Source organism: Pecten maximus, unplaced genomic scaffold (genome assembly GCF_902652985.1).
Source record: "Pecten maximus unplaced genomic scaffold, xPecMax1.1, whole genome shotgun sequence".
Classification (NCBI taxonomy): Eukaryota; Metazoa; Mollusca; class Bivalvia; order Pectinida; family Pectinidae; genus Pecten; species Pecten maximus.
Window position 1 is genome coordinate 1 of NW_022983011.1, and position 25,020 is coordinate 25,020.

Consider the following 25,020-nt stretch of genomic DNA (forward strand, 5'->3'; position numbering starts at 1 on the left):
TTTTCAGGACAGACTGGTCCAAAAATGCAATACAAGGGACCAAGGTGAACCTACTTATGAAATTTGAGAAAGATCCCTTCAGTACTTTCTCAGAAATAGTGATAACAAACTTAAATTGTCAAAATCCAAGATGGCTGCCTGTCAGCCATGTTGTTTTCTGATTGGTCTCAAAACGCAATATGCATAACTAGGCACCAAGGGGAACCTACATATGAAATTTGAGAAAGATCCCGTTAGTACTTTCTCAGAAATAGCGATAACAAACTTCAATGGTCAAAATCCAAGATGGCTGCCTGTCGGCCATGTTGTTTTCCGATCGGTCCCAAAATGCTAGGCACCAAGGGGAACCTACATATGAAATTTGAGAAAGATCCCTTCAGTACTTTCTGAGAAATAGCGATAACAAACTTCAATTGTCAATATCCAAGATGGCTACCAGTCAGCCATGTTGTTTTCTGATTGGTCTCAAAATGCAGTATGCATATCAAGGCACTGAGGGGAACGTATGTATGAAATTTGAGAAAGATCCCTTCGTTACTTTCTGAGAATTAGCGATAACAAACTTCAATTGTCAAAATCCAAGATGGCTGCCTGTCGGCCAGGTTGTTTTCCGATTGGTCTCAAAATGCAATATGCATAACTAGGCAACAAGAGGAACCTACATATGAAATTTGAGAAAGATCCCTTCATCACTTTCTGAGAAATAGCGATAACAAACTTCAATTGTCAAAATCCAAGATGGGTGCCTGTCGGCCATGTTGTTTTCCGATTGGTCTCAAAATGCAATATGCATAACAAGGCACCAAGAGGAACCTACATATGAAATTTGAGAAAGATTCCTTCAGTACTTTCTGAGAAATAGCGATAACAAACTTCAATTGTCAAAATCAAAGATGGCTGCCTGTCGGCCATGTTGTTTTCCGATTGGTCTCAAAATGCAATATGCATAACTAGGCACCAAGGGGAACCTACATATGAAATTTGAGAAAGATCCCTTCAGTACTTTCTGAGAAATAGCGATAACAAACTTCAATTGTCAAAATCCAAGATGGCTGCCTGTCGGCCATGTTGTTTTCCGATTGGTCTCAAAATGCAATATGCATAACTAGGCACCAAGGGGAACCTACATATGAAATTTGAGAAAGATCCCTTCAGTACTTTCTGAGAAATAGCGATAACAATCTTCAATTGTCAAAATCCAAGATGGCTGCCTGTCGGCCATGTTGTTTTCCGATTGGTTTCAAAATGCAATATGCATAACTAGGCACCAAGTGGACCCTAAATATGAAATTTGAGAGAGATCCCTTCAGTACTTTCTGAGAAATAGCGATAACAAACTTCAATTGTCAAAATCCAAGATGGCTGCCTGTCGGCCATGTTGTTTTTTGATTGGTCTCAAAATGCAATATGCATAACTAGGCACCAAGAGGAACCTACATATGAAATTTGAGAAAGATCCCTTCAGTACTTTCTGAGAAATAGCGATAACAAACTTCAATTGTCAAAATCCAAGATGGCTGCCTGTCGGCCATGTTGTTTTCCGATTGGTCTCAAAATGCAATATGCATAACTAGGCACCAAGGGGAACCTACATATGAAATTTGAGAAAGATCCCTTCAGCACTTTCTGAGGATTAGCGATAACAAGAATTGTTTACGGACGGACGGAGGGACGGACAGACGGACGGACGGAGGGACGGACGGACGACGGACCACGGACGCAGGGCGATTTGAATAGCCCACCATCTGATGATGGTGGGCTAAAAACTATTCCTCGTTACCATATTTTCTCTGTTACATGTTACAAGAAACAAATTCTGCTTACCAGATTATCTTTGTCAGATGTTGCCAGCAACAACTTCCGCTTATCATATTGTCTTTGTCAGATGTTGCCAGCGACAACTTCCGCTTATCATATTGTCTTTGTCAGATGTAAACAGAAACAACTTCTGCTTATCATATTGTCTTTTTATACAATGTATTTCATTTTAAAAAGTCTGTTTTTCCTGTTGTACTTAAGAAAATGACAATAATTTACAATAACATCCTGGCCATTCACTCAGTTTTATATGAAATACACACATATCATTGTGAAAGTAAATTAAAAATATGCATGTAGTGTTTTTACCAACGATTTCAAAAAATAAAATTTCTTTCAATTAGTATCCATGTATTCAGCTATGGTAGAAAACTGGGTAAAACAAACCAAGATTCAGTTTATATGGATTGTGAGAAATCCAATCAGCCATTTTGAGTTTGTTATATAACATCTAATAATTATTTAAATAACACTAATTCACTGAATATTATGATTATAAACCCACCTTGAAAATATGAAACAGATAAGTGAGTTATCTCCCTTTGATCATCCAATAATGACAAGATAGTTGTTTGACAAATTTGATATTTTTGAGTAATAAAGAATGTAATTCAAACTTATAATCAAGCATCAAAATATACATTGATAAGGTAGCAGTGTACAGTAAAATTGCCCATTAAAATAATGCATATGTCGCAATTAAGACAGTCATACATTTGTATACAGACTTTGGTTGAACCTGAACAATGCTAAATAGTTATGAGTCTAGACAAGATTTTGTGTATGACAGAGTGACACCAGTAAACCTCTGTTTGTTGTAGAGGCCATAATTCGGACTAGCTCTAAGTCACAATGTTCTTATCTTCATACTACATATGCCTGAAGGGGTGTTATCCAAGTATTGTTTGTGTTATTCCTAATTAAGTGAACCCAGTCTTTGGGCAGATGTCTTCAGCCATGACCTGTGACAGACAGCAGCTGTGGTAGAATGTTGGTCTGTTTTAGGAAGTTTGCTGTGTTCAAGTATTGTTTGTGTTGTTCTTGGTGAACCCGGTCTTTGGGGAGCGGAGGCGTCCTCAGCCTGTTACTGCAACTGTGGTACAATTAATGTTCTGTTTTAGGAAACTTTTCGTGTCCATGAGCTGGAATTCTCCAAGCTGGTCCTTGGTCAGGTCGTTCAAGAATATATATCATAAGCTCTATCCTACACTCAATCTATCAAAAATAAACAAATATTATTAGATTATCATTAAATTACACATATAATTGTATCTGGCTTATCAACAATTGTGTTTACATTTTAACATACGTTACGAGTGATTAGTGGCCACGTCAAAACCAATTGAAAATTTATCAGGAATTAAATACCAAATTAACATCACATACATGTAATTTGCTTTCAAAGTACCCTTTATATAGTTCCCCATTCTGGTGATAATGGTCAGATGTTACAGGATGTTGTTAAAGTCAGTGGTCGGTAAAGTCAGGTTTCACTGTATATTATAGGTACCCATAATTTCAAAAGTCAAGAAATTTAAATTCTGTTGCAGTTATATACGCTTTGGACTATATTTTGTGTGAAATGACTAAAGATTCTTACATCATTACTAATGATGATATAAGTGACGATATTAGCAAGATCAGCATAAGTTTTTTATCAAGTTGAGAATTTCTGATATTCCACTGGTAAAAATGATAAATTACCCAATATTTATCTCTGACTGACCTAATTTTCAAATCTGTAGAAGTTGATGAACTATTTATCTCACCTGTTGAAATCTGTTACCTTATTTTCTCACCTGTAGAAATCTGTGACCTAATTTTCTCACCTGTAGAAATCGTTTACCTAATTTTCTCAGCTGTAGAAGTCTGTAACCTAATTATCTCACCTGTTGGAGTCTGTGACTTAATTATTTCACCTGTAGAAGTCTGTGACCTAAGTATCTCACCGGTAGGAGTCTGTGGTGACCCAATTATCCAACCTGTAGAAGGCTGTGACCTAATTATCTCACCTGTAGAAGTCTGTGACCTAATTATCTCACCTGTAGAAGTCTGTGAACTAATTATCTCACCTGTAGCAGTCTGTGACCTAATTATCTCACCTGTAGAAGTCTGTGACCTAACTATCTCACCTGTAGAAGTCTGTGAACTAATTATCTCACCTGAAGAAGTCTGTTAACTAATTATCTCACCTGTAGAAGTCTATGAACATGTTCCAGGTGTTTTACATTTGTACTCCTCCAGTTGTGCTCACATGCTGAGCTGTTTTTGCTGCATTTGTGTCAAGTCTGTGGCTATCATCTGAAACACAGTTGTAGGTGTGGCATTTTCATTTAAAGTTTGTGACAGAACATAATCTACAACATTATAAGTAAAATGAATGTAATCATTGTACAATATTGTGGCCCAGTTTTACTTGGTAATAACAACAGATTTATTTGTTTTTCATCTCGTGCTAATCCTACACAATTATTATACTTCAAAGATACAAAAGTATCTTAATGATATACCAAATCAAGAAGTCCAGAGGGCCTGTATCGTTCACCAGGTTTATTTGAGTAAACATCAAAATAATGTTCATGTTCAATTCGTTCATAGCTTTATTTGTTGATGTCTAACAATGCTATATATATGGTTATGGGGTGGGGATCTCAACTGCTTCAAAGATATAACACGGAAACGAAGTCAGACTTAACATGATTTTGTTTAAAGAAACTAAGTCCCTTGGGGTGGGGAAAGGCCCCAGGGCCTATTCTTACGACAGGATTGTGTTCATCTCTTGATGCCCAGCAATGCTATATATGGTTAGAGGGTGGGGATCTCAACGGTTTCAAAAATACATGAAGTCCTTTATAGCAATATAGTCAAATTGCTCCCTTTTGCCCTACCCCTGGGGGTCAGCCCTATCATTTGTATGAATTTGAATCCCAACCAACTAGGAAATTGTTACCACTGAAATATCAATGTCATATGTACATTGCTTAGTTCCAGAGAAGAAGTACATTTATATAAGTTCAATATTTCCAAATGGACCCATTTGGCCCCACCCATCAGGCCCCATCATTTGTAAACCTTTCAATGCCAGTCACATATAGAGATACTTCCTACCTTTGGTTAAATTCTGATCTGCGGTTAAGAAGAAGTCAATTGTCGATGGATGGACCCCACATGCAAGTCGACGGATGCCACAGTATGGCAAAAGCTGGCCTTGGCCTGTTGGACCAGGTGAGCTAAAAATTAACCACTTTGTATTGCTATACTTTGCATAAGTTTGGTTCATATCAGATGAACTGCACCTTATTACTGTTGCTGCTGATATATACCTCAAAACTCTGACATCTGACTCTCCACACCTTGACCTTTCACCCAGCAAACCCTTTCTTTTGACTCGCCATGTCTTGACCTTTCACCCTCAAAACCTTGACCTTTCAGTCTCCACACTTTGACCTGTCACCATGCAATTATAAACTCTTACTTTTGTCCCTCCGATCCTTGACCTTTAACCCTCAAAATTGTGACCTTTCACTCTCCAAACCTTGACCTTTCACCCTGCAAACCTTGACCATTCATTCTTCAAACCTTGACATTTGACCCTCCAAGCTTTGACCTTTCACCCTGCAAACCTTGACATTTGACCTCCAGGCTTTGACCTTTCACTCTCTAAACCTTGACCATTCATTCTTCAAACCTTGACATTGACCCTCCAAGCTTTTACCTTTCACCCTTAAAACCTTGACATTTCACTCTCAGTATTGTGTATATCACCCATGGCTTGATGTAGCACTTACGGTACATCCATCCTTTGATGGTACACAAAATGGAAGAGCTTCTTAAATTGGACTTGGCCAAATAAGGGGATGGATTCCTGGACAATGTTTGATTCATTAGGAATGGCTGAATTAAGTTATAGATACACACTTGCTACACAATTTAAAACCCAACATTTGACAGGTTTATAACCTTTTAAGGATATGACAGGTCTCCATATTCATGCTGCAATACTGGATGTTTACATATACACCCAGTGATATTTTGAGAAAATACCAGGTCATTTTGCACAGTAAAACAAAGTCATCTGACAGTTTGGAACAAATATTAGATATGTCAACATTACACCTAAATGTTTCAATCAAAATACCATTACAAGAGGCCCATGGGCCCTAACTGTCACCTGATGTGTTATAATTCTTTGACTTAGCTTTAAGCATGTTTGAACCCTGTGACCTTGAATGTAGGCCAAGGACAGTCCTTTGAACAAACATTGTACCCCTTCATGCCAGCATGCAACAGGGCCAATATTAAGTTTCTGGATCTCTTGGTTACTGAGAAGAAGTTGTTTAAAATGTTTTAGCATATTTGACCCCAATGACCTTGAATAAAAGTCAAAGGTCATCCAATGAACAAACTTAATTAGTAACCCTTCATCCCAGCATGCTACAGACCAAATATCAGGTCTCTGGGCTTCTTGGTTATCAAGAACAAATCCATTAAATATTTAAGCATATTTGACCATAGCTGTTACCTTGAATGAAGGTCAAGGTCATTCATTTGAACATACTTGGTACCCCTTCACCTAAGAATGTTACAGACCTAATATCGGGTCTCTGGGCCACTTGGTTATCAAGACGTCATTTAATTTTTTTTAGCATATTTGACCTATGTGACCTTGAATGAAGGTCAAGGTCATCCATTTGAACAAATCTTGTAGCCCTTCATGCCAGTATGCTACATACCCAATATCAGGTCAGAAGTTGTTGACTTACATGGGGTCCATGATCTCAATTAATACAGATTTATTCCCCTTGATCTGAGAGTGCAGTATGACTGATTTTATCTGAAAATACAAATATAAACATTCACAGACAAGCAAAGCTTTGTTTTTAACAGAATTATTTCATATAGTATTTGGCACACCTTTTGAGTTATAAAGATTTAACTGCTGAAAATAATTATTTTTAAGATTGATAACAAAGGTGAAATGAGCATATTTAAAGCTACTGGGATTCCAAGCAATATAAAAAATCCTGAGACCCAAGCCTGCTCAGATCATCATCAACACCTGCATGGAGACCACTGTAACATGCAGATCCTGACAACTACACATACAGGTTAATCAGCCAATTGATGCCAAGAGACTATGGAACAATGCTATTCTGGAGCATCAAGTGTGGACAGGATATCTGAAATTTGATTCTTGTTTAGCCTGGGTTACGAGGTGGAGGAAAGCCGAAATACCCGGAGAAAAACCATCGGTCTACAGTCAGTACCAGGCAACTGCCCCATGTGGGTTTCAAACTCGCGACCCAGAGTTGGAGGGCTAGTGATAAGTTGCTGAGACACATAAACCACTCGGGCCCCCGGAAGAACTCAAAGCAATGGGGATGGGGTTGGTCAGAGAGACTTTGGTGTAATACCTGCCAATATGTCATCCTTCGGCTGAGATCTGTAGGTTCAGAAATCACATCTGGTTCAACAGTAATCAAGAGACTGGTTTCTGTGAACAAAATGCAAATAAGTCACCAACTCAGACAGAAGGAACTTACATAAAGCATCGAGGCCAACTTTGCATTAGGAGATCAAGATACATGTGTCATTCGAGGAACCAGGCCCCTGTGCTAACTTATCAATCAGGAATGGACAATCTAAATTCATCAACTAGTGACCATTGATAAGTTACAGCAAATAACTGTGTGCTAAATATGAATGTGAACCATCAACTGTGCTAATAATAAAAATTTAATTAGAGTTTAATATTATATATACACAATAATTACATAACATCAGAAATATTTCAATGAAGTGTAATAGTGGAGTCCCTAAGGGAATCCCGTGGGCTTTTTTTGAAGGAAGCTGGAGGTAATGATTTTATGAAAGTATATGATGTCCTTAATCAAAAAATGTTTGTTGTCATTCTGACTTCCGCGTCTAGTCAATTTAATGACGTCATCAAAATGGCGGCCATAGCAACCAGATTTTTACAATAAAGGTCTGGTTTAGCAAATGAGTTTCAGACAGACATATTACAAAATACGTTTTATTAAAATATCAATTGGCGATTACATGATAGGAACTTAATTATTTGAGCGTTTTCGTCACCGGAAGTGAATTCAATTAAGAAATGGACAAAATGGCGGCCATAGCAACCGATTTTTTAATCCCAATAATGACAAAAATGATACATTAAGTGTTCATGCATACGGTTTTTTGCCGAATTATCTCTATAAATAGGTTGCTGTCAAATCAGGTTCAATGTAAATCCTGCAGTTTATCAGTTTTTTTATTCCAACGGAAGCTGTTAAAGTTTAGAATCAGTTAAAATGGCCGCCATAGCAACCAGCGGTACCAAAAGAACAACTTGTAAAACGAATACAAATACACAGATGTTTCGTAGAATTTGTTGATAAATGTCATATTGTGGCTTTGTGATGCAACTTATTTGAAATTATATAGCTTTCCTTCATAATTTACAAAAGTAGCAAAGATTCATATTAAGGGCAAAATGGCGTCAATTCCAAAAAAACATTATTTAAAGGTAACAAAAAGGCATGACAAACACATTACCTCAATGTCCGTCTCTATTCACAACGTTATTTCTTCCATATCATTGTTTTCATACAACAAATGACCCAATGGTGTGTTTTCACATGCCTCATCATCTGCTTCACACGCGCAAAGTTCTGTACAAACCAAATTGTTCGTTTTGCATTTGCACTTATTTGACGAGCATTGTGTTGTTTTGCACTTACAAAAAATAAGTTCAAGCATTGCAGTTGGTGCAGGAGGTAGGGATGTCATGACTGGGACATATATATCGTGCTCCTCTTTCCACCCAAACAAAGTAGGAGATGGAAGCACGGGACAGGCAACGTCATCGTTGAACCAAATTATAGCCTGAAGCTGGGTTCGCAGGATTGACTGTTTGAGTGCTGCCCTTGTAGGCGGAAGCTTTTCAGCTTCGGCTTGCTTTTGTTTAAACATCCACCAGCGTAGATGACCAATATCCGTCAGGGATGTTTTCGGACAATATAGAGAGCATGTGAAATGTTCGATCTTCTTTTCCATGTCTTCTGTTAGTTCCAGTTTTCCAAGGTCTGCGAAAACACGCTTTATTGATTCGTCTGCAATTTGAAACGCCTTCCAAAATGAGAGTTTACCTTTACCGGAAAACGTCCCAGTATTATCGGCTCCTGAAAACGCATGGAATCCAGGTAGGGCCTCTATTTCCAAAGACGAAAGACTGTGATATACTTGACCCAAATCTATTTCCCGTTGCCTATTTCCTGTTCCAGTGCAAAACTTGGTACATTTTGGAAGTCGTGGGTACCTTCTCAGAAAAAGGATGAACACGTCGGTGTCGAGGGAGTGGATGGCTAGGGTAGATGTTCCTCTTTTAGTTGCGTCAAGAGCATGCAGGACGAGTTTTGTGTCCGCTTCTTCTTGAGTACTTGCCAAATGTTCAGCATCAAAAAAAGTTGACCTTACTTGATCTCTCCATGCACATACCAGGTGCAAGTTCCTTTCAGTTGCATACGCAAGTGATTTTATTGACAGGTATGTTGACAATTCATCCTTTGTAGATGAATGTGAAAGGAACTTTGCCATGGATATATTGGTGATATTGGTTTGGTCAGTCACGTGGTAAGCCACCGATTCCTTTTTACCGAGTCTTCTTTGTCTTGTGCCATCCTTCAGAGATTTCGTAACATCATACCTATCGAAAACCAGATGTACTTCGTTATATCTAAGTAGATATTTTCTTGAAATAACTTGTATGAAGTGCTCTGCTAGGTCACTGCAATCTTTTACCCAATGCGGTTTTCCCATCGCTTGTACCTCCACCATACCATCTACAATCGCTGTAGCATTGTCTCCTGCGAATGGTTCGTCTGTGTTGTTAATGGCGCTATCAGTCGCTGTGTTTTCTAGGATGTTCATTAGCTGACTCTTCACTGAGCAATGCAATAAGTGACCGTCTGATGAAAATAAGGCTCTGGGAATCACAGACAATTCGTAGGTGGCAATGATGTCCTGAGCGTTCACCTCTGGTCGGGATCTTGCAGCAATGAGAATCCGAGCGAACAAGCCCCGATCTTCGCGGAGTTCTAATACGGTTTTATTTGCTGTGATTCTAACTTTCTTGCAGCTTTCTTTCCATGTTTTCAGTTTGTTCTTTTTCAATACAGCCCATAAACCAACTTCGTTTGTCCTGATGCGTTCATTCAAAAATTGCTCATGCAGATGGTGTCCTTTCTCTGAAAGTGTCATCAAATCTGTCTTCACCCCTTCTGTCATAACCTCCTTGGTGACGATGTTGATGACATCTTCTCCTTCATAGGTAAACGGATTGGTAAATGTCAACATTTTTTTCCTGTCTCGAAAGGCATGGTCTATTGTCCTGGTGATGACGAGTCTTGATACCGTCTCGGTTTCCAGAGTCACTCGCATCGTTTACCAAATGTGTAAGCTGTGGAGAAACGAGAAAGAACCTTGCCCGAGCTGTATCATTCAGTGTTATACCAACGATGCCACCGGAAACCTTCATCCATCTGTTAATGTGTTCAAGCGCATGGTCGGCACCAATAGCACAAAATGGTATCTCATTTTTGTTCACAACCCAGTTTCCGCTGCAAAATTGCATCCACAACTCGGGATCGTCCGCTTCGATTGCTCGCATTTCGGCCAGGTACATCGGAATCATCCTTGCGTAATTTGATTTATCCAAAGCAAAGAAATACTTGGTAAAAGTCTCGAGCGACTGAAGATGCAGCTCCCAGTTTCCGGTATGAAACGACCGTATGAACTGAAGCATGATCGATACCATCTCCATGTACTGTCGTATAACTACAAACATAGGGTTCCTTGCGGATTGGTTATCATATTCTGCTATCTTGGACATGATGTTGTGATTGACTAAATCAGATACAAGTGCCGCGTGGGAAAGCTTCGTGTTTTGTCGATTTTCAAATGCATTGTCCAAATCTGCAACCTTTTTTCGTATCAAATCTAGGAGAGTCGGATAGGCATTGAACAATCCATCGGCATACAAATCAAACAAAGACAGTAAGGTGACTGTGTGAGCCTCTACGGCACGCTTGACATGTCCACCGTCGATGATTTGCTTGCATGTCGTAGAGCTATATATATTGGCTTCAACCCAGCAGGAGTCAAGTCCGCTGTTTTCTATGTAAGACCCAATCGTGCGCAGCATTGCCATTACGGTGTGGAGCTCTCCAGGTCGAAGGACATATTTTCCATGAAAATTCGCATTCTGCAGTACTAGTTGTGTGGCTGGTTTAAATAGTCCCATATCAAGTGTAATTACAGTTCTGTGGCCTTCGCCAACGAGACAATTGTTGATCCCTTGTGCCTGTGTTAACACGGTGAACAATGTCGACCATTCATGAGCTGGCGCAGTCAGAATAGGTGGTGTAGCCACAGCAGTTAAAGGTATACCGTCGCTTATACATGAGTTGTATGCATTCCATGTCGGTATATTTGGAGAACTTGGTTCCCGAACTTCCGTTGTATTTGTATCCAGTGTGTTTTTTCGACTGAAATATTTTGCCAATAACCATGCAACATCGGTAATTGCTTGTGACAATTTGGAAAATGAGGATTGTTTCAGTGGTTCTGTCGAAGGATACCCGGGAATATCTGGTTTTGAATTAGCAGGCACTGGACATGGCATCACCTCTGTCATTTTAGCAGGCAGTTTGTCGAGCTGGTTAGAGTCCACATCAGGATGAATTCTGAAAACATGTCTGCTGTCATTTTCATGCTTGCGCTGATATATCGCCATAGCTGTTCCATGCAAAGTCCTCTTTCCATCAGGCGTATCTTCAGCAAAGTCACAGTTGTCGATAGCGAAGAAGACGTGTCTGCCCTTTACAAAGTCGGAGGGAACGAAAAATCCATTTGACTGATTTATTTCCCTGATTACTTGGTTTGCTATTTGATTTTCAAGTCGAAGAACACGTTTGTAGTCCACCGAAAGAGAAACTCCATGAAGAAAATCTATTAAACGTTTACTTCGTGTTGCTTGATGTACAGTTGCACCAACTGCTAATTGTAAAGGCCATTCCTTGGTGTGTTTCGGCTTGTTTTCTGTTGATGGTTTTGAAACTTGCTTTGCTGACAAACATGCAAACATGGTATTCTGTGATAGAGCCATTGCCTTCGAGTCGATGACTGTGCATCTTGAGTCATTTGTCACAGATCGTTCTGGACCAGAAATGATCCATCGAAACAGGCAGTAAAGCTCTGAAGGAACGTGTTTCCTATCCAGCAAATCTTCATTAAAAGTTCCAGAAAAATGCCATGGCTCCGACGAAAGAATGCGTTTCCTTATGTTCATCGATACATTGTAAATATCTTTCATGTGTATGTTTTCATCAAACTTTTCAGCTTCAAACATTGCCTTTGCTCTGGTTGCTTTGCGGAAAACACGCTCAGCCTCATTTACCTTGGGAGGCTTACTGAATTCTAAATCTGTGATTTCATTGATGAGCAGCTTTTTCAAAGACTTCCGTGAAACATCTGGACTATTAGTGACGCCATTCAACTGTCTAATGTTTTCAAATGTCTTTTGAAGTGTTGCGATACTGATGATATGTCCATCGTTAAGGAGATCTTCCACTAGAGTTAGAAACTCTATTTCCGCAGCAATTTCTGTGGTAGTGCTATCTGTTGTTGGACGCTTTTCTCGAAGTGCATTTGATACCGATGTCGTCCAACAGTTTTTGTGATACATTACATCTAATGCGTGGGCATCGGCTGGATCTATTGAAGTGCTTAGTCTTACCTTCAATGCAGCATCTGTACCTTTCTCTACGGCTGTCTTGAGGTTTCCCCCAGCTTTCATTGTAGCAACCTGAATTTACAAATCATGAATACAGTGATTCTGTTGATATAATTGTGTTCAACATCTGATTGACACGTAAATACTTGTACAAAATGTATGTTAATATACTGGTCTGGTCTGAAATACTATTTGCCTGATAACTGACACAGTAAAATTCAATTGAACTTGAAGAGGAGCGTATTATGCATTTAGAAAATATTGTTTTTGAATCAAAATGGAATAAAAACAAGAATTACGCGTAATCATATGTCTCGCCTTTCCCGCTTTGTTAATTTTTTTCTCCAAATCATGGATAGGTGAACCTGATAATAAATCACTTCCAAACCTTGCATAGGTGTTTAGTAGATTAGTATCAGTCACCTCACCAAGTTTCAATTCAATCGGATAACATTAACACTGTCAAAAGTGGACTTTAACGCAAATGTTGACGACGCCGCCGCCGTCGGAAAAGCAACACCTTAGTCTCACCTACCTCGACTATCGTCGAAGGCGAGACAAAAACAGCCATTGTTTCATGGATTTCAAAGCAAATATAGCGATTAAGCCTGTATGCAGCATTGATTAGACCCGTTTATAAATTAACCTTGTTGTCCGGTGATTTTAACAATTTAATGAAAAAAAAACATCAATATAAGAACATTCATTATATATACCTGATGAAGAGGAAACCGCTTTGTTCCACATTTTTGACAGAAGATGCATACATCTTTATCATATGGTTTTGTTGAAGATCTTGTGAAACTTTTGTCGAGATCATTGTCCTCATCAAACACCACTCCTTGTCTTTTAGAAATGTCTTTTTTGTATCGTTCTTTCGCTCTGTTGATTAGTGTTTTATTCACAGTGTTCTGATAGCACGAACGATGCCATGTTGCGTTGTTATCACATAGAGAATATGGAGTTTCTGATGACAGCCTGGAATAAACTTCGGGGTATATACAATCAGAGTATCCAGCTCTTTCTCTGATAACATCCAAAACTTTCTCGTGGTTTTTTGGTGCTTCTATCAAGGGTTCTTCTGTATCACTTTGACATATTATGCAAGATGTATAGTCAACTAATCGTTGCTGTTTAGAAATGACCAGATTGTCTTCAAATAGTCGTCTTTTTGACTAAAACAAAAATAATATTTTAAAAAAAAACCCGTTATCATACGTTTTTATATTACGTTAATTACAAATGAATATACAGCTACAATCCCGATAATTACTTTAAAACATTTAAAGAAATCCGGAATTTTATCATCTCTGACCGTAATTGGCTTTAATTTTACAATATCCCGGAAAATTTATTATGTGGCGCAAAGCGGCATTGTAATATATCTATATTCTGTAAATGAAGCAAAATAATGCTTTTATGTAAAACAAATAAGTAAACTACATCCATGCAGACTTAATTTACTGAATTTATTCACAATCATATGATATCTGAGGACGTATAAAATCAAGATAGTGAGTAAACACACGGTAACATTATGGGACTGTTTCAAGTGTTATAAGCTGTACTTAATAAGAATTTTAGAGGAAAACATCAAAAATGCATTACCATTGTGTCTGCTGAGATGATCAAACTGAAGAAAAGATGAAGAAAAAGCATTCCTGGTCTGGATTTTCATATTTTCCCCTCTGAAAAACTTTGACCGGAAGTTATACTAATAAAATTTCTCGGTTGAAAAACGGTACCCGCAGTTCCGGAATTTAAATCGAAATGATTTTGACCTTTTGATTTATTACCAATTTATATCGACAAACTCTATTTAATACGTGACATATTGATAGAAATAAATAATAGATCTTTCCCTGTCCACATTTTATTGATTTAACTTGTGAATACGCCGTTTGTTTCATATTTAATCGTGCGTTTTTACAGAAATTTTAGTCCTTTAAATGTTAAAATAACCATAAACTTACACAAATAATTTTGTTTAAAGAGCAACATATATTTTACGGTGTGCAAATACATATTTATTAACATTAATTCGCATTTAATGTTTGTTACAACAATCAAACTAATGATATAACCCAGAAAAATAGGTGAGTTTATACATGGACAGAAAATTTTGACCGCCATTTTGATGACGTCATAAAAACGATATGACGCGCATGCGCGACTGACAACAAACATTTTTTTGAAGTATACTATCTATACTATCAATTTATCATGGTCTCTTGCTTCCTTCAAGAAGTGCCCACGGGAGTAAAATTTCTGCCCTTGGGGACTCCACTATAATATCACAGTTTATTTTTAGCACATTTTATTACCAGGGGCGTAGCTAGGCCAACAAAAATGTTAAGCCCAGGCGAGGGGTGTGGTTCCAGGGCAGAGCATTGGGGCTCATTTCCTCGATACTGTGGTGGTGGAGGATTGCCTCGTTGCTAGGCCTGGAGATGCTGTGGTTGAACTGGGTTTAGCTGCTGTGGCTGAAAGCTCGCCTGCTGCTGGCCATGAGTATAATTGGACTGATACCAGGACTGAGGCCCTTTCTTCCTGTTTACCATGAGAACCTTTACCCTTGTCTGCTTTATCTCCACTCTGCTTTGCTGTAGACTTTTATTGGGTTTTCTTCATATCTACCATATCTGTTGTCAATTGCTGGATAAGTCCCTTCATCTCTTTCAGCTGCAGCCATATGCACAACAGGTTTGACCTTATCAGCTACCTTACCTGGAGTTGTCACCTCTTCCCGCTGCATCAAATCCCATTCTACTTAGTGTACTGCAATTCTCAGCTCATCAAACGGTCTGACAGTATCATACTTTTGACCAGTAACATCTTTGATTTCTCGTCTCAACCCAGACCAGAACATTGTACGTAGCATTCCCTCTGCATTCCGATCTGGGACATCTCCTTGTTGTACTGCCTTATTCATAATATCCTCAAGCCTGCAACTCCATGTAGACACATCCTCTCCCTCCTTCTGACGAGCACTGAAGAATTTTGCTAACAAGTTTTCCCCTTTCTCAACTGCTCCAAATATGCTGTCCATCTTGGCAACAATCTCCCTGACACTTGCGTTAGGTCCCACATTCATCACTACCTTGCTGGCTCTACCCTTCAATGACCTCCTTAATGCTGTGGCCACCACTTCCTCTCCATGTTTTACAAGCAAGGACCCCACCTCATATCGCCACACATCATAAGTGTCCTTTTCCTCCCCTGAAAAAACTGAAATCCTCACCGCAGGATTAAATGTCACAGTATGGGCAGGTGCCGGCTGTACATCAGGATCCACTTTAATAGCCTTTGTCTTAATCCATTCCTTTACAGTTGCCCCACTCACCTCATCACCTGGATTAAATCCCGTATCTGAAGACAGCACCAAGTACTCCTAACTGATCCTGAGTGAATTCCATTATGAATGTGTAAATTCCAAGTTATAAACAAGTAAACAACACACTTACCTGGTGAATATTACAAAGTCAAAAGCCTGGATGCAACAGTCAACTATTATATCAATATATGATAAATGAAATCAAATTAAATCTGAAATCAATGGGGGGAAAAAATCACATAGATAAATATAACACAACACCAGCATACATCAATAGTAAATATATACAACAGCGCAACTAAATCAACTTCTGAATAAATAAATGATCAGAAGATAATTTAAATGAACTGACTACTTCCTCACCATACACCAAACAAATAAACATGGAACATTCAACATAAAACATATAACATCAAACATATATCTGTCATCCTATATAGCAGTTCCAATCAGCAATGTCAAAGTGTCAATGTCAATTCGAAAGAAAATGTCAAGTTTCAAATGCATTTTTTTTTTTTTTTTTAAATCAAAGAAAAAATTTACAAAATATTCCTAATCATAACATCACTAAAACAGAAATCTATAATGTTAATGTTAGTTACATTCTACTAAGAACAATGATCAAGTTTTGAAAAAAATATCAACTGGCAAAAATAAAAATGAAAATCTAAAGTTTAAAAAAAAAATGTCAATGTCAAATTCAAAAGAAAATGTCAAGTTTCAAATGTAAATTTTTTTTTTAAGAAAAAAAAATCAAAGAAAAAATTTACAAAATATTCCTAATCATAACATCACTATAACAGAAATCCATAATGTTAGTTACATTCTACTAAGAACAATGATCAAGCTTTGAAAAAAATATCAACTGGCAAAAATAAAAATAAAAATGAAAATCTAAAGTTTAAAAAAAAAAATAATGAAAACAAATTAGATCTTTAGAAATCAAAATCAAAAAGATCTCAAAGCAGGAAAATTCGAAAAAAATTATGTAAACAGAACCGTGCCCACAACAACATGATCAAACTGGCTATGAGAAACCGCTATCTAAATCTCAATAATCAACTTGTCAAAATCTTACTTGTCAGATCAGAGACATATGTAATAGGAGTGGGAAAATGCACGGCCAGACCGGGGTTCGAACCCAGGACCTCAGAACACTAGCCGGATGCTCTACCGATTGAGCTACCTGGTCGCCGATGATAGACACGGTCCAGTTCCGCTACACATATATATATTACATGTCTCTTGTCAGATACAGTAGGCCTATCTTAAATATGTAAAATAAATATGGAAATTCTATCTCAATAATCAATAATAAATCAATTTATTACTTATCTCTCTGAAATACCACACTGAACACAAAATTATTTCAAAAAGGTTCGTACGCTTGTTCAAAACCAAAGATGAAATATAAAGTCATTCACTTGAAAACAGCACAAATCTGAAATAAAAAAATCACGAGTGTCTCTTCATAAACAGCTCTGCATACACTGGTAACATTGTCTGTGACAACTGTCAATAGTTTACCTGTATTGTCAATTGTTCCCGATCCACTGCTATGGTCCATGAAATAAACACAGATGAGTATTTAGCAAGGAACACCATCGCAGAAAAATGTTTATAAACACGACACAGAAAAAATCACGTTCTTCACCGGAAGCGGGTAACGTAGGTCAAGGTCGAGTTATAATCTATATTATATCTGTCAAGGTCACCTTGACGTCATCGCCGGATATCGCTCCTACAGTTCGTAGACTTGCTATAGTCCGGTTCATACCTCAGACAATCGTCACTGCTGACTCCTCCTTAAGTTTTTTTACGTTGGGCGCCAAAATGTAACAGGGTGCTCAAGCCTGCCACAGAGGGTTAGTAAAACTACCAAAAGACCAGGTTGAGTTCATGAGTTTATTCTCCAGGAAAAAACCCTGTAAAAACATACAAATACACAATTTTAAAACTAACAATTCACAATACCTAATGCCCTTTACATTATGATACGTTTATAGCCCCTTTTTACAATTGATACATCTTTTATGGTGATATACAATTTCAGACAATTATGACTACATAAAGGCCATAACGGCTATATTATACATTTTACATATTACATTACAATTACCCTACACTAGAAATAACTTACATACCCTATCCCTTGGACAGGGGTTCCTCGAGCACACTTTCTGTTAAGGAAAAGACAGCCAAAAATAAATAACCTGCTTCAAGTAAACGTTATCCATTTTACTAAATATGATAAATAAAACCATTTAAAATTACCAGAACTTACTTTACTTTAAAGATAGAATACGGCCTCTCATTGCAAAAAGCACAACGGAGGACCTCACTATATATATATTTATATTCAACAATTATCAAAAATAGAAATACAGTTAATACAAATTCTCTATTATGATTATGAATTTATACTACAAACTTACCGTATAAGTTATATAGAATAAATTTGATATTACATTTCGTTCAGCTGATCAGATAGTTTTCAATAAACACATTGTTGAACTGTCTAACTTTTGCTCTAAAGTTTGAATTGTCGTAATTACTACCCCTACTTTACTCGTAGGTTGGAATCCATCCTTTACAGTATGTACAGGTTCTCGTTTTAGTCTTCAAAACTCTTCAACGATCTTGACCACATTGCAGCGTTCACTGTGTGCATGCTTTGTTGAGTTCATCTTGTTTAAAAGGTACAATACTTTCTAACGATAACATTGTGCACTTTTAAAGTATCTCGTTCACAAATTTTAAATTGATCCGTCAAAATTTCAGAATCATTTAACCAAATTGATTACTTTTTCATGCAAGCACCAGAGACGTGTATACCACGTGTCGCTATATAACGTTCGGTTGAAAACTTGAAATCACGTGGTTTCTTTGTAAAAACTACAGCGATCCATCCGTCACAACGACTACACCACAGAAACACGTGTATTGGGCATGAAACCAAGATTTAGTATATACAACGGAATTGGGCACACTTAAGTTATTAAACTTATATTAGCCTTTTCCCAATACAATTTTACAACATACATACATTCATACAAGATGACATATATTGACTTATTTGAGAGAGAGAGAGAGAGAGAGAGAGAGAGAGAGAGAGAGAGAGAGAGAGAGAGACGGGGGGATGTTTATTTAAATGAATATAAATAATGATATAGATAAATATTCATTGATGATTATAGATTATCAACTAAATAAACAATTTAAATAAACCATTCCGACGCCGATAGCAGAAGTTTACACTATTTGCTTTTCATAACACTCTGTTATTTCTAAAGTTCATCACATCCGTCCTCATATTCCCTCTCTACAGAAAACATTGGTGTAGAATCTTAAACATGTTTTCAAATAAATCATGGATTTGATTTAGATCGTTTCAATCGGCGTCATAGCAGAGACATACAAAATGTATACTACATAAATATGTATGTACGTCCCTGGTCATATCTAAAAAAAAAATACAAAAACAAAACTAGATTTGATAAAGATCAAAACACGGGATATCCATCCAGAAAATGATCGTAGACATGTATCCTGTACTCGTGTTTCGTGAACTAATGTCAAATGACAATTATATACACGTGTATCATGTTCTCGTGTTTCGTGAACTAATGGCAATTATATACCCGTGTATCCTGTACTCGTGTTTCGTGAACTAACGACAATTATATGCTCGTATATCCTGTACTCGTGTTTCGTGAACTAACGACAATTATATACCCGTGTATCCTGTAATCGTGTTTCCTGAACTGACGATAATTATATACCCGTGTATCCTGTGTAACGCGGGACGAGCCTCAGCTTGGTTATTCCAGAAATCAACACAAGGAATCTAACATCAATTTCATATATATACAAATTTATTTACATAGAATCACAAAAAAATACCAACTCATTCACTCTCCCAACCACCCTCTCTACTATACTACATTTATTCATATATTACTGAGTCTACAGTCTCTCCACACGACAGGAATGTCGTTCACTTTTCCAAGTGCTTGTGACGATTGGTGTCACGATCAGTTCACCTCGGTAATGTCAATCACGCAAATCATTCCATGTTTCACGGTGAAACAGAACAGGAAAAAAACAATAAACAGCATCCGCAGCATCCGGCAAACGGATCACAATAATGGTCCTCTACTGGCGAGGATATGTGCAGTGGATAGCAACCACTTCTCCTTCTGAACCATTAAATGGCCCTATACTTGTCTTCCTGGCAGTTGACCTCAACCTCTGGTCGGCCCTGACACTGCATCACGGAAGACCCGTTGTCTATTCAGGTTGACCCATATCAACATCTGGCGATCATGTGCCCGTCATGTGAAGCTTTATCAAAATTAAAAAAAAACACACTAAACATCCATTCTTTCACACTCATAATATGTTAAATGTTATCTACAGTTTACCAATACGTATTAAATTATTGTAAACTACCAATAATTATATCCTAAATGTCAATGCAACACTATACAGTAATACAAAATACTAATATCTACGGTGCGTGATGAAATTCTACATAAAACATTACCTAAATAACGAACAAGGAAAACGAGCCTTATACGACGTTCATGAGCTTCCGTAGAATTTTCACCTGCGCGAACTCACACCAGTACACCTGCTCACGACTACCACTCATGGCTTCCATACATAATTAGCATGAACAAAATCACGTTACTGAGTTTAATTATCAGTTTTACAACAGTTAAACTACTAATATATTAGCTGACATACATACAAACAAGAAATATCTTTAAAAAAGATAAACGGCATAGTTTTAATGATAGTGGTTATAATGTAAAACTACTGGTGAAATAAATTAACGAACTACGATGTAATTAAGAAATGCGCAGTTTCAGCACGGATAACAAAATTATATCACTTTGAATCATTTTTGGTGATAATAAGACTGCAAATGTGTCATTTGAATAGATGCATCCACTTATTCAGCTTGCATTCAATTTAAAAGGGACATCACGGTAAAACGTTGCAATTTTCACTGAATGTACGCGTTTTGTTCCTTTCCAGTTATGTTTCTGTACTGTTCCAATGTTCACAGTCAATCCCTATGTCCAGCTTGACCACTCGATTTAGTTGGGAATCCCCCTCTAAATTTAGCGCGGAAATTATTTTTAGATCATTACGTGACTGTTTTGAAATCGTGGCAACACAAACACACGATAGTTTACAAGGCGATATCTATATTCCATCTGGGTTAGTTGGATAACGATATTATACACAGTGGTTTAAATGTTAAATAACACGTTCTGTAAATAAGTGTAAACACTGTTCATATAGTATAGTGACAGTAGCGATGTACTGGTACAGATTGTATTTGTGTAAATATTACCGAGATTATCATGACCTACTATCAAACAATCAAGCAGAATACGAGCGGCGTCCGTATTACTGCTGTTTTCATGTTTGAACTGTTACAATCTATTGTACTGCTTCCCAAGTTTAATTCTAGGATTGTGTTTGACCCATTTTCCTATTATTCTCTTCATTGCGGAAGCTGTTATAGTTTTCAACCGCAGTCGATTCACATTGGAAGCCATTTTTGTTTCCGTATTTTTATGTATATACATCATCAAATTCGAATGGTCATTGTTCAGAAGGTTATTTTTTTAAAGATATACCCAATAATATGATAAAAAATACAAAATAGATATTGGTTTACCGTGAGGTCCCTTTAACTTTGTTTCGTTTTTAACTGTATATCTGCATTTTGCATTGACCGCTACATTGACCAATCACATACTTCATCTTGACCAGAACGCCACCTGTCGCGTCATATCCGGGGCCAAAAGAAAATTAGACGGCTATGCCGAAAAATGTATGCAATACATTAATGTATCTATAAACAACGAAAACAAGTATTTTATCAAACTATCACACCTGTATTCGATTACACAAATAGTCACGCATGAATGGCACGCACCGATAACTAGATGGCTTGACATGCAATAAATACACAATGAATATGGCAATAAATAACCATATTAAACAAGCAAAAACACAATTTACGAAAGATAGCAAGATTACTTACCCCAATCCGATGTCTGGGCTTCTTCCACAAATTTATCTTGCGCCATAAACACGGCGAACAGGTGTAGCGGGGGATGTTATCGTATATGTACTGATAGGTTAAGCTGACAGGGTTAAGCCTAACGCTAACTATATGCCATGCCTATATGTTGTGTCTGTACTATGTGTACCTGTGTCACCTTGACCTTTGCTAGTCCTCTGTTCACGTGTGCTGTCTCTGGTCGATGTTTTTGTCGTGCATTGTTCGTAGTCGCTTGCTTTTTCGTCAGTGTCTGTCGTGCCTGTGTATCCTCTGTCGTGATTGGTCCTTATAGTTTTGTATTGTTAAAAAGTGGGATAAATTCAGGGTGGTGTATCGTATACTGGGCAGTCCTAGGCTCGGTTATAACCGGAACAAGGACGTTAAGCCCCATCAATCAATCAAGTATACTGGGCAGTCCGATGGATTGATTTCCTGTGTGCTGTCACGTCTTTCTCGCTAGTACTAACGTAACGTAGGGTATGTAGGGTCTTGGGTGGGTAGTATTAGTCGGGATGTTGGGTTTAGTTCGGTCGTACAGGTATGGGGGTTGGTTTTAGGTTAGGATGTTTATTATATAGCTAGGCCTATGCTGCTGTCCGTTTATATGTAATTTCGTGTTGTAAATGTTTATATCGTCATTAATAAATGGTTAATTGTAGTTCAAGACGTTTGTTCTCTCTCTATACGACAGATACAAGTTACCCATCGAACCTGGGTTGTTGGTCCACAAGGGCGAGTCGGGTGCAGTTTGACGTACGCAAACTGGGCCCGACACGCTCCTGTTACACAGGTAACGTTCGTGAGTGAACGAAGTGGTCACCTGGACAGTCCCACATATACTGTACCTGGGTACGCTCACACACATTCTCACGTGACCAATACCATACGAAGACATACATAAACTACAGGCGACCGTGACATCCTGTACTCGTGTTTCGTGAACTAACGACAATTATATACCCGTGTATCCTGTACTCAAGTTTCATCAACTAACGACAATTATATACCCGTGTATCCTGTACTCGTGTTTCGTGAACTAACGACAATTATATAACCGTGTATCCTGTACTCGTGTTTCCTGAACTAACGACAATTATATACCCGTGTATCCTGTACTCAAGTTTCATGAACTAATGAGAATTATATCCGTGCATCCCGTGTTCGTGAACTAATTAGAATTATATGCCCGTGTATCATGTTCTCATGTTTCGTGAACTAATGACAAATATATACCCGTGTATCCTGTATTACTAATGACAAATATATACCCGTGTATCCCGTATTCGTGTTTCGTGAACTAATGACAATTATATACCCGTGTATCCTGTACTCATGTTTCGTGAACTAATGACAATTATATACCCGTGTATCCCGTACTCGTGTTTCATGAACTAATGACAATTATATACCAGTGTATCCTGTACTCCTGTTTCGTGAACTAATGGCAATTATATGCTCGTATCTCCTGTACTCGTGTTTCGTGAACTAACGACAATTATATACCCGTGTGTCCTGTAATCGTGTTTCCTGAACTGACGATAATTATATACCCGTGTATCCTGTACTCGTGTTTCGTGAACTAACGACAATTATATACCCGTGTATCCTGTACTCAAGTTTCATGAACTAACGACAATTATATACCCGTGTATCCTGTACTCGTGTTTCGTGAACTAACGACAATTATATACCCGTGTATCCTGTACTCGTGTTTCCTGAACTAACGACAATTATATACCTGTGTATCCTGTACTCAAGTTTCATGAACTAATGAGAATTATATCCGTGCATCCCGTGTTCGTGAACTAATTAGAATTTTATGCCCGTGTATCATGTTCTCATGTTTCGTGAACTAATGACAAATATATACCCGTGTATCCTGTATTACTAATGACAAATATTTACCCGTGTATCCTGTATTCGTGTTTCGTGAACTAATGACAATTATTTACCCGTGTATCCTGTACTCATGTTTCGTGAACTAATGACAATTATATACCCGTGTATCCCGTACTCGTGTTTCATGAATTAATGACAATTATATACCCGTGTATCCTATACTCGTGTTCCGTGAACTAACGACATCGATATACCCGTGTATCATGTACTCGTGTTTCGTGAACTAATGACAATTATATATCCGTGTATCCTGTACTCGTGTTTCGTGAACTAACGACAATTATATACCCGTGTATCCTGTACTCGTGTTTCGTGAACGAATGAGAATTATATGCCCGTGTATCCTATACTTGTTTTCCGTGAACTAACGACATCGATATACCCGTGTATCATGTACTCGTGTTTCGTGAACTAATGACAAGTATATACCCGTGTATCCTGTATTCGTGTTTCGTGAACTAACGACAATTATATACCCGTGTATCCTGTACTCAAGTTTCGTGAACTAACGACAATTATATACCCGTGTATCCTGTACTCGTGTTTCGTGAACTAACGACAATTATATACCCGTGTTTCCTGTACTCGTGTTTCCTGAACTAACGACAATTATATACCCGTGTATCCTGTACTCAAGTTTCATGAACTAATGAGAATTATATACCCGTGTAACCCGTACTCGTGTTTCGTGAACTAATGACAATTATATACCCGTGTATCCTGTATTACTAATGACAAATATTTACCCGTGTATCCTGTATTCGTGTTTCGTGAACTAATGACAATTATTTACCCGTGTATCCTGTACTCATGTTTCGTGAACTAATGACAATTATATACCCGTGTATCCCGTACTCGTGTTTCATGAATTAATGACAATTATATACCCGTGTATCCTATACTCGTGTTCCGTGAACTAACGACATCGATATACCCGTGTATCATGTACTCGTGTTTCGTGAACTAATGACAATTATATACCCGTGTATCCTGTACTCGTGTTTCGTGAACTAACGACAATTATATACCCGTGTATCCTGTACTCGTGTTTCGTGACCGAATGAGAATTATATGCCCGTGTATCCT

At 37.8% G+C, this 25,020-nt stretch overlaps 1 protein-coding gene and 1 long non-coding RNA gene across 8 annotated transcripts; both read right to left on the bottom strand.

The window, feature by feature from the left end:
• Window positions 1–2,049: 2,049 nt before the first annotated feature.
• On the bottom strand, window positions 2,050–18,109 carry LOC117321261. Of its 7 annotated transcripts, none has more exons than XR_004531259.1 (6): window positions 18,095–18,109; window positions 17,478–17,875; window positions 7,233–7,312; window positions 6,582–6,652; window positions 4,011–4,119; window positions 2,050–3,033 (listed from the first exon to the last, which is right to left on the bottom strand). XR_004531259.1 is itself a non-coding variant. In XM_033875731.1 (6 exons), the coding sequence occupies exons 1-5, from the start codon at window positions 17,515–17,517 to the stop codon at window positions 4,043–4,045; spliced, it is 390 nt and encodes a 129-aa protein (XP_033731622.1). In that variant the 5' UTR covers window positions 17,518–17,653; the 3' UTR covers window positions 2,050–3,033; window positions 4,011–4,042. The 7 variants fall into 7 exon arrangements, 2 of the variants coding, with proteins under 2 accessions (XP_033731622.1, XP_033731623.1); XR_004531260.1 differs by having other exon boundaries at window positions 6,552–6,652; XM_033875731.1 differs by lacking the exon at window positions 18,095–18,109 and adding an exon at window positions 4,927–5,048 and having other exon boundaries at window positions 17,478–17,653.
• A 2,037-nt stretch (window positions 18,110–20,146) lies between these two features.
• Window positions 20,147–22,444, bottom strand: LOC117321263. The gene is made up of 2 exons (XR_004531264.1): window positions 22,015–22,444; window positions 20,147–20,294 (listed from the first exon to the last, which is right to left on the bottom strand). It is a non-coding gene; the product is annotated as an uncharacterized LOC117321263 (long non-coding RNA).
• Window positions 22,445–25,020: the final 2,576 nt, after the last annotated feature.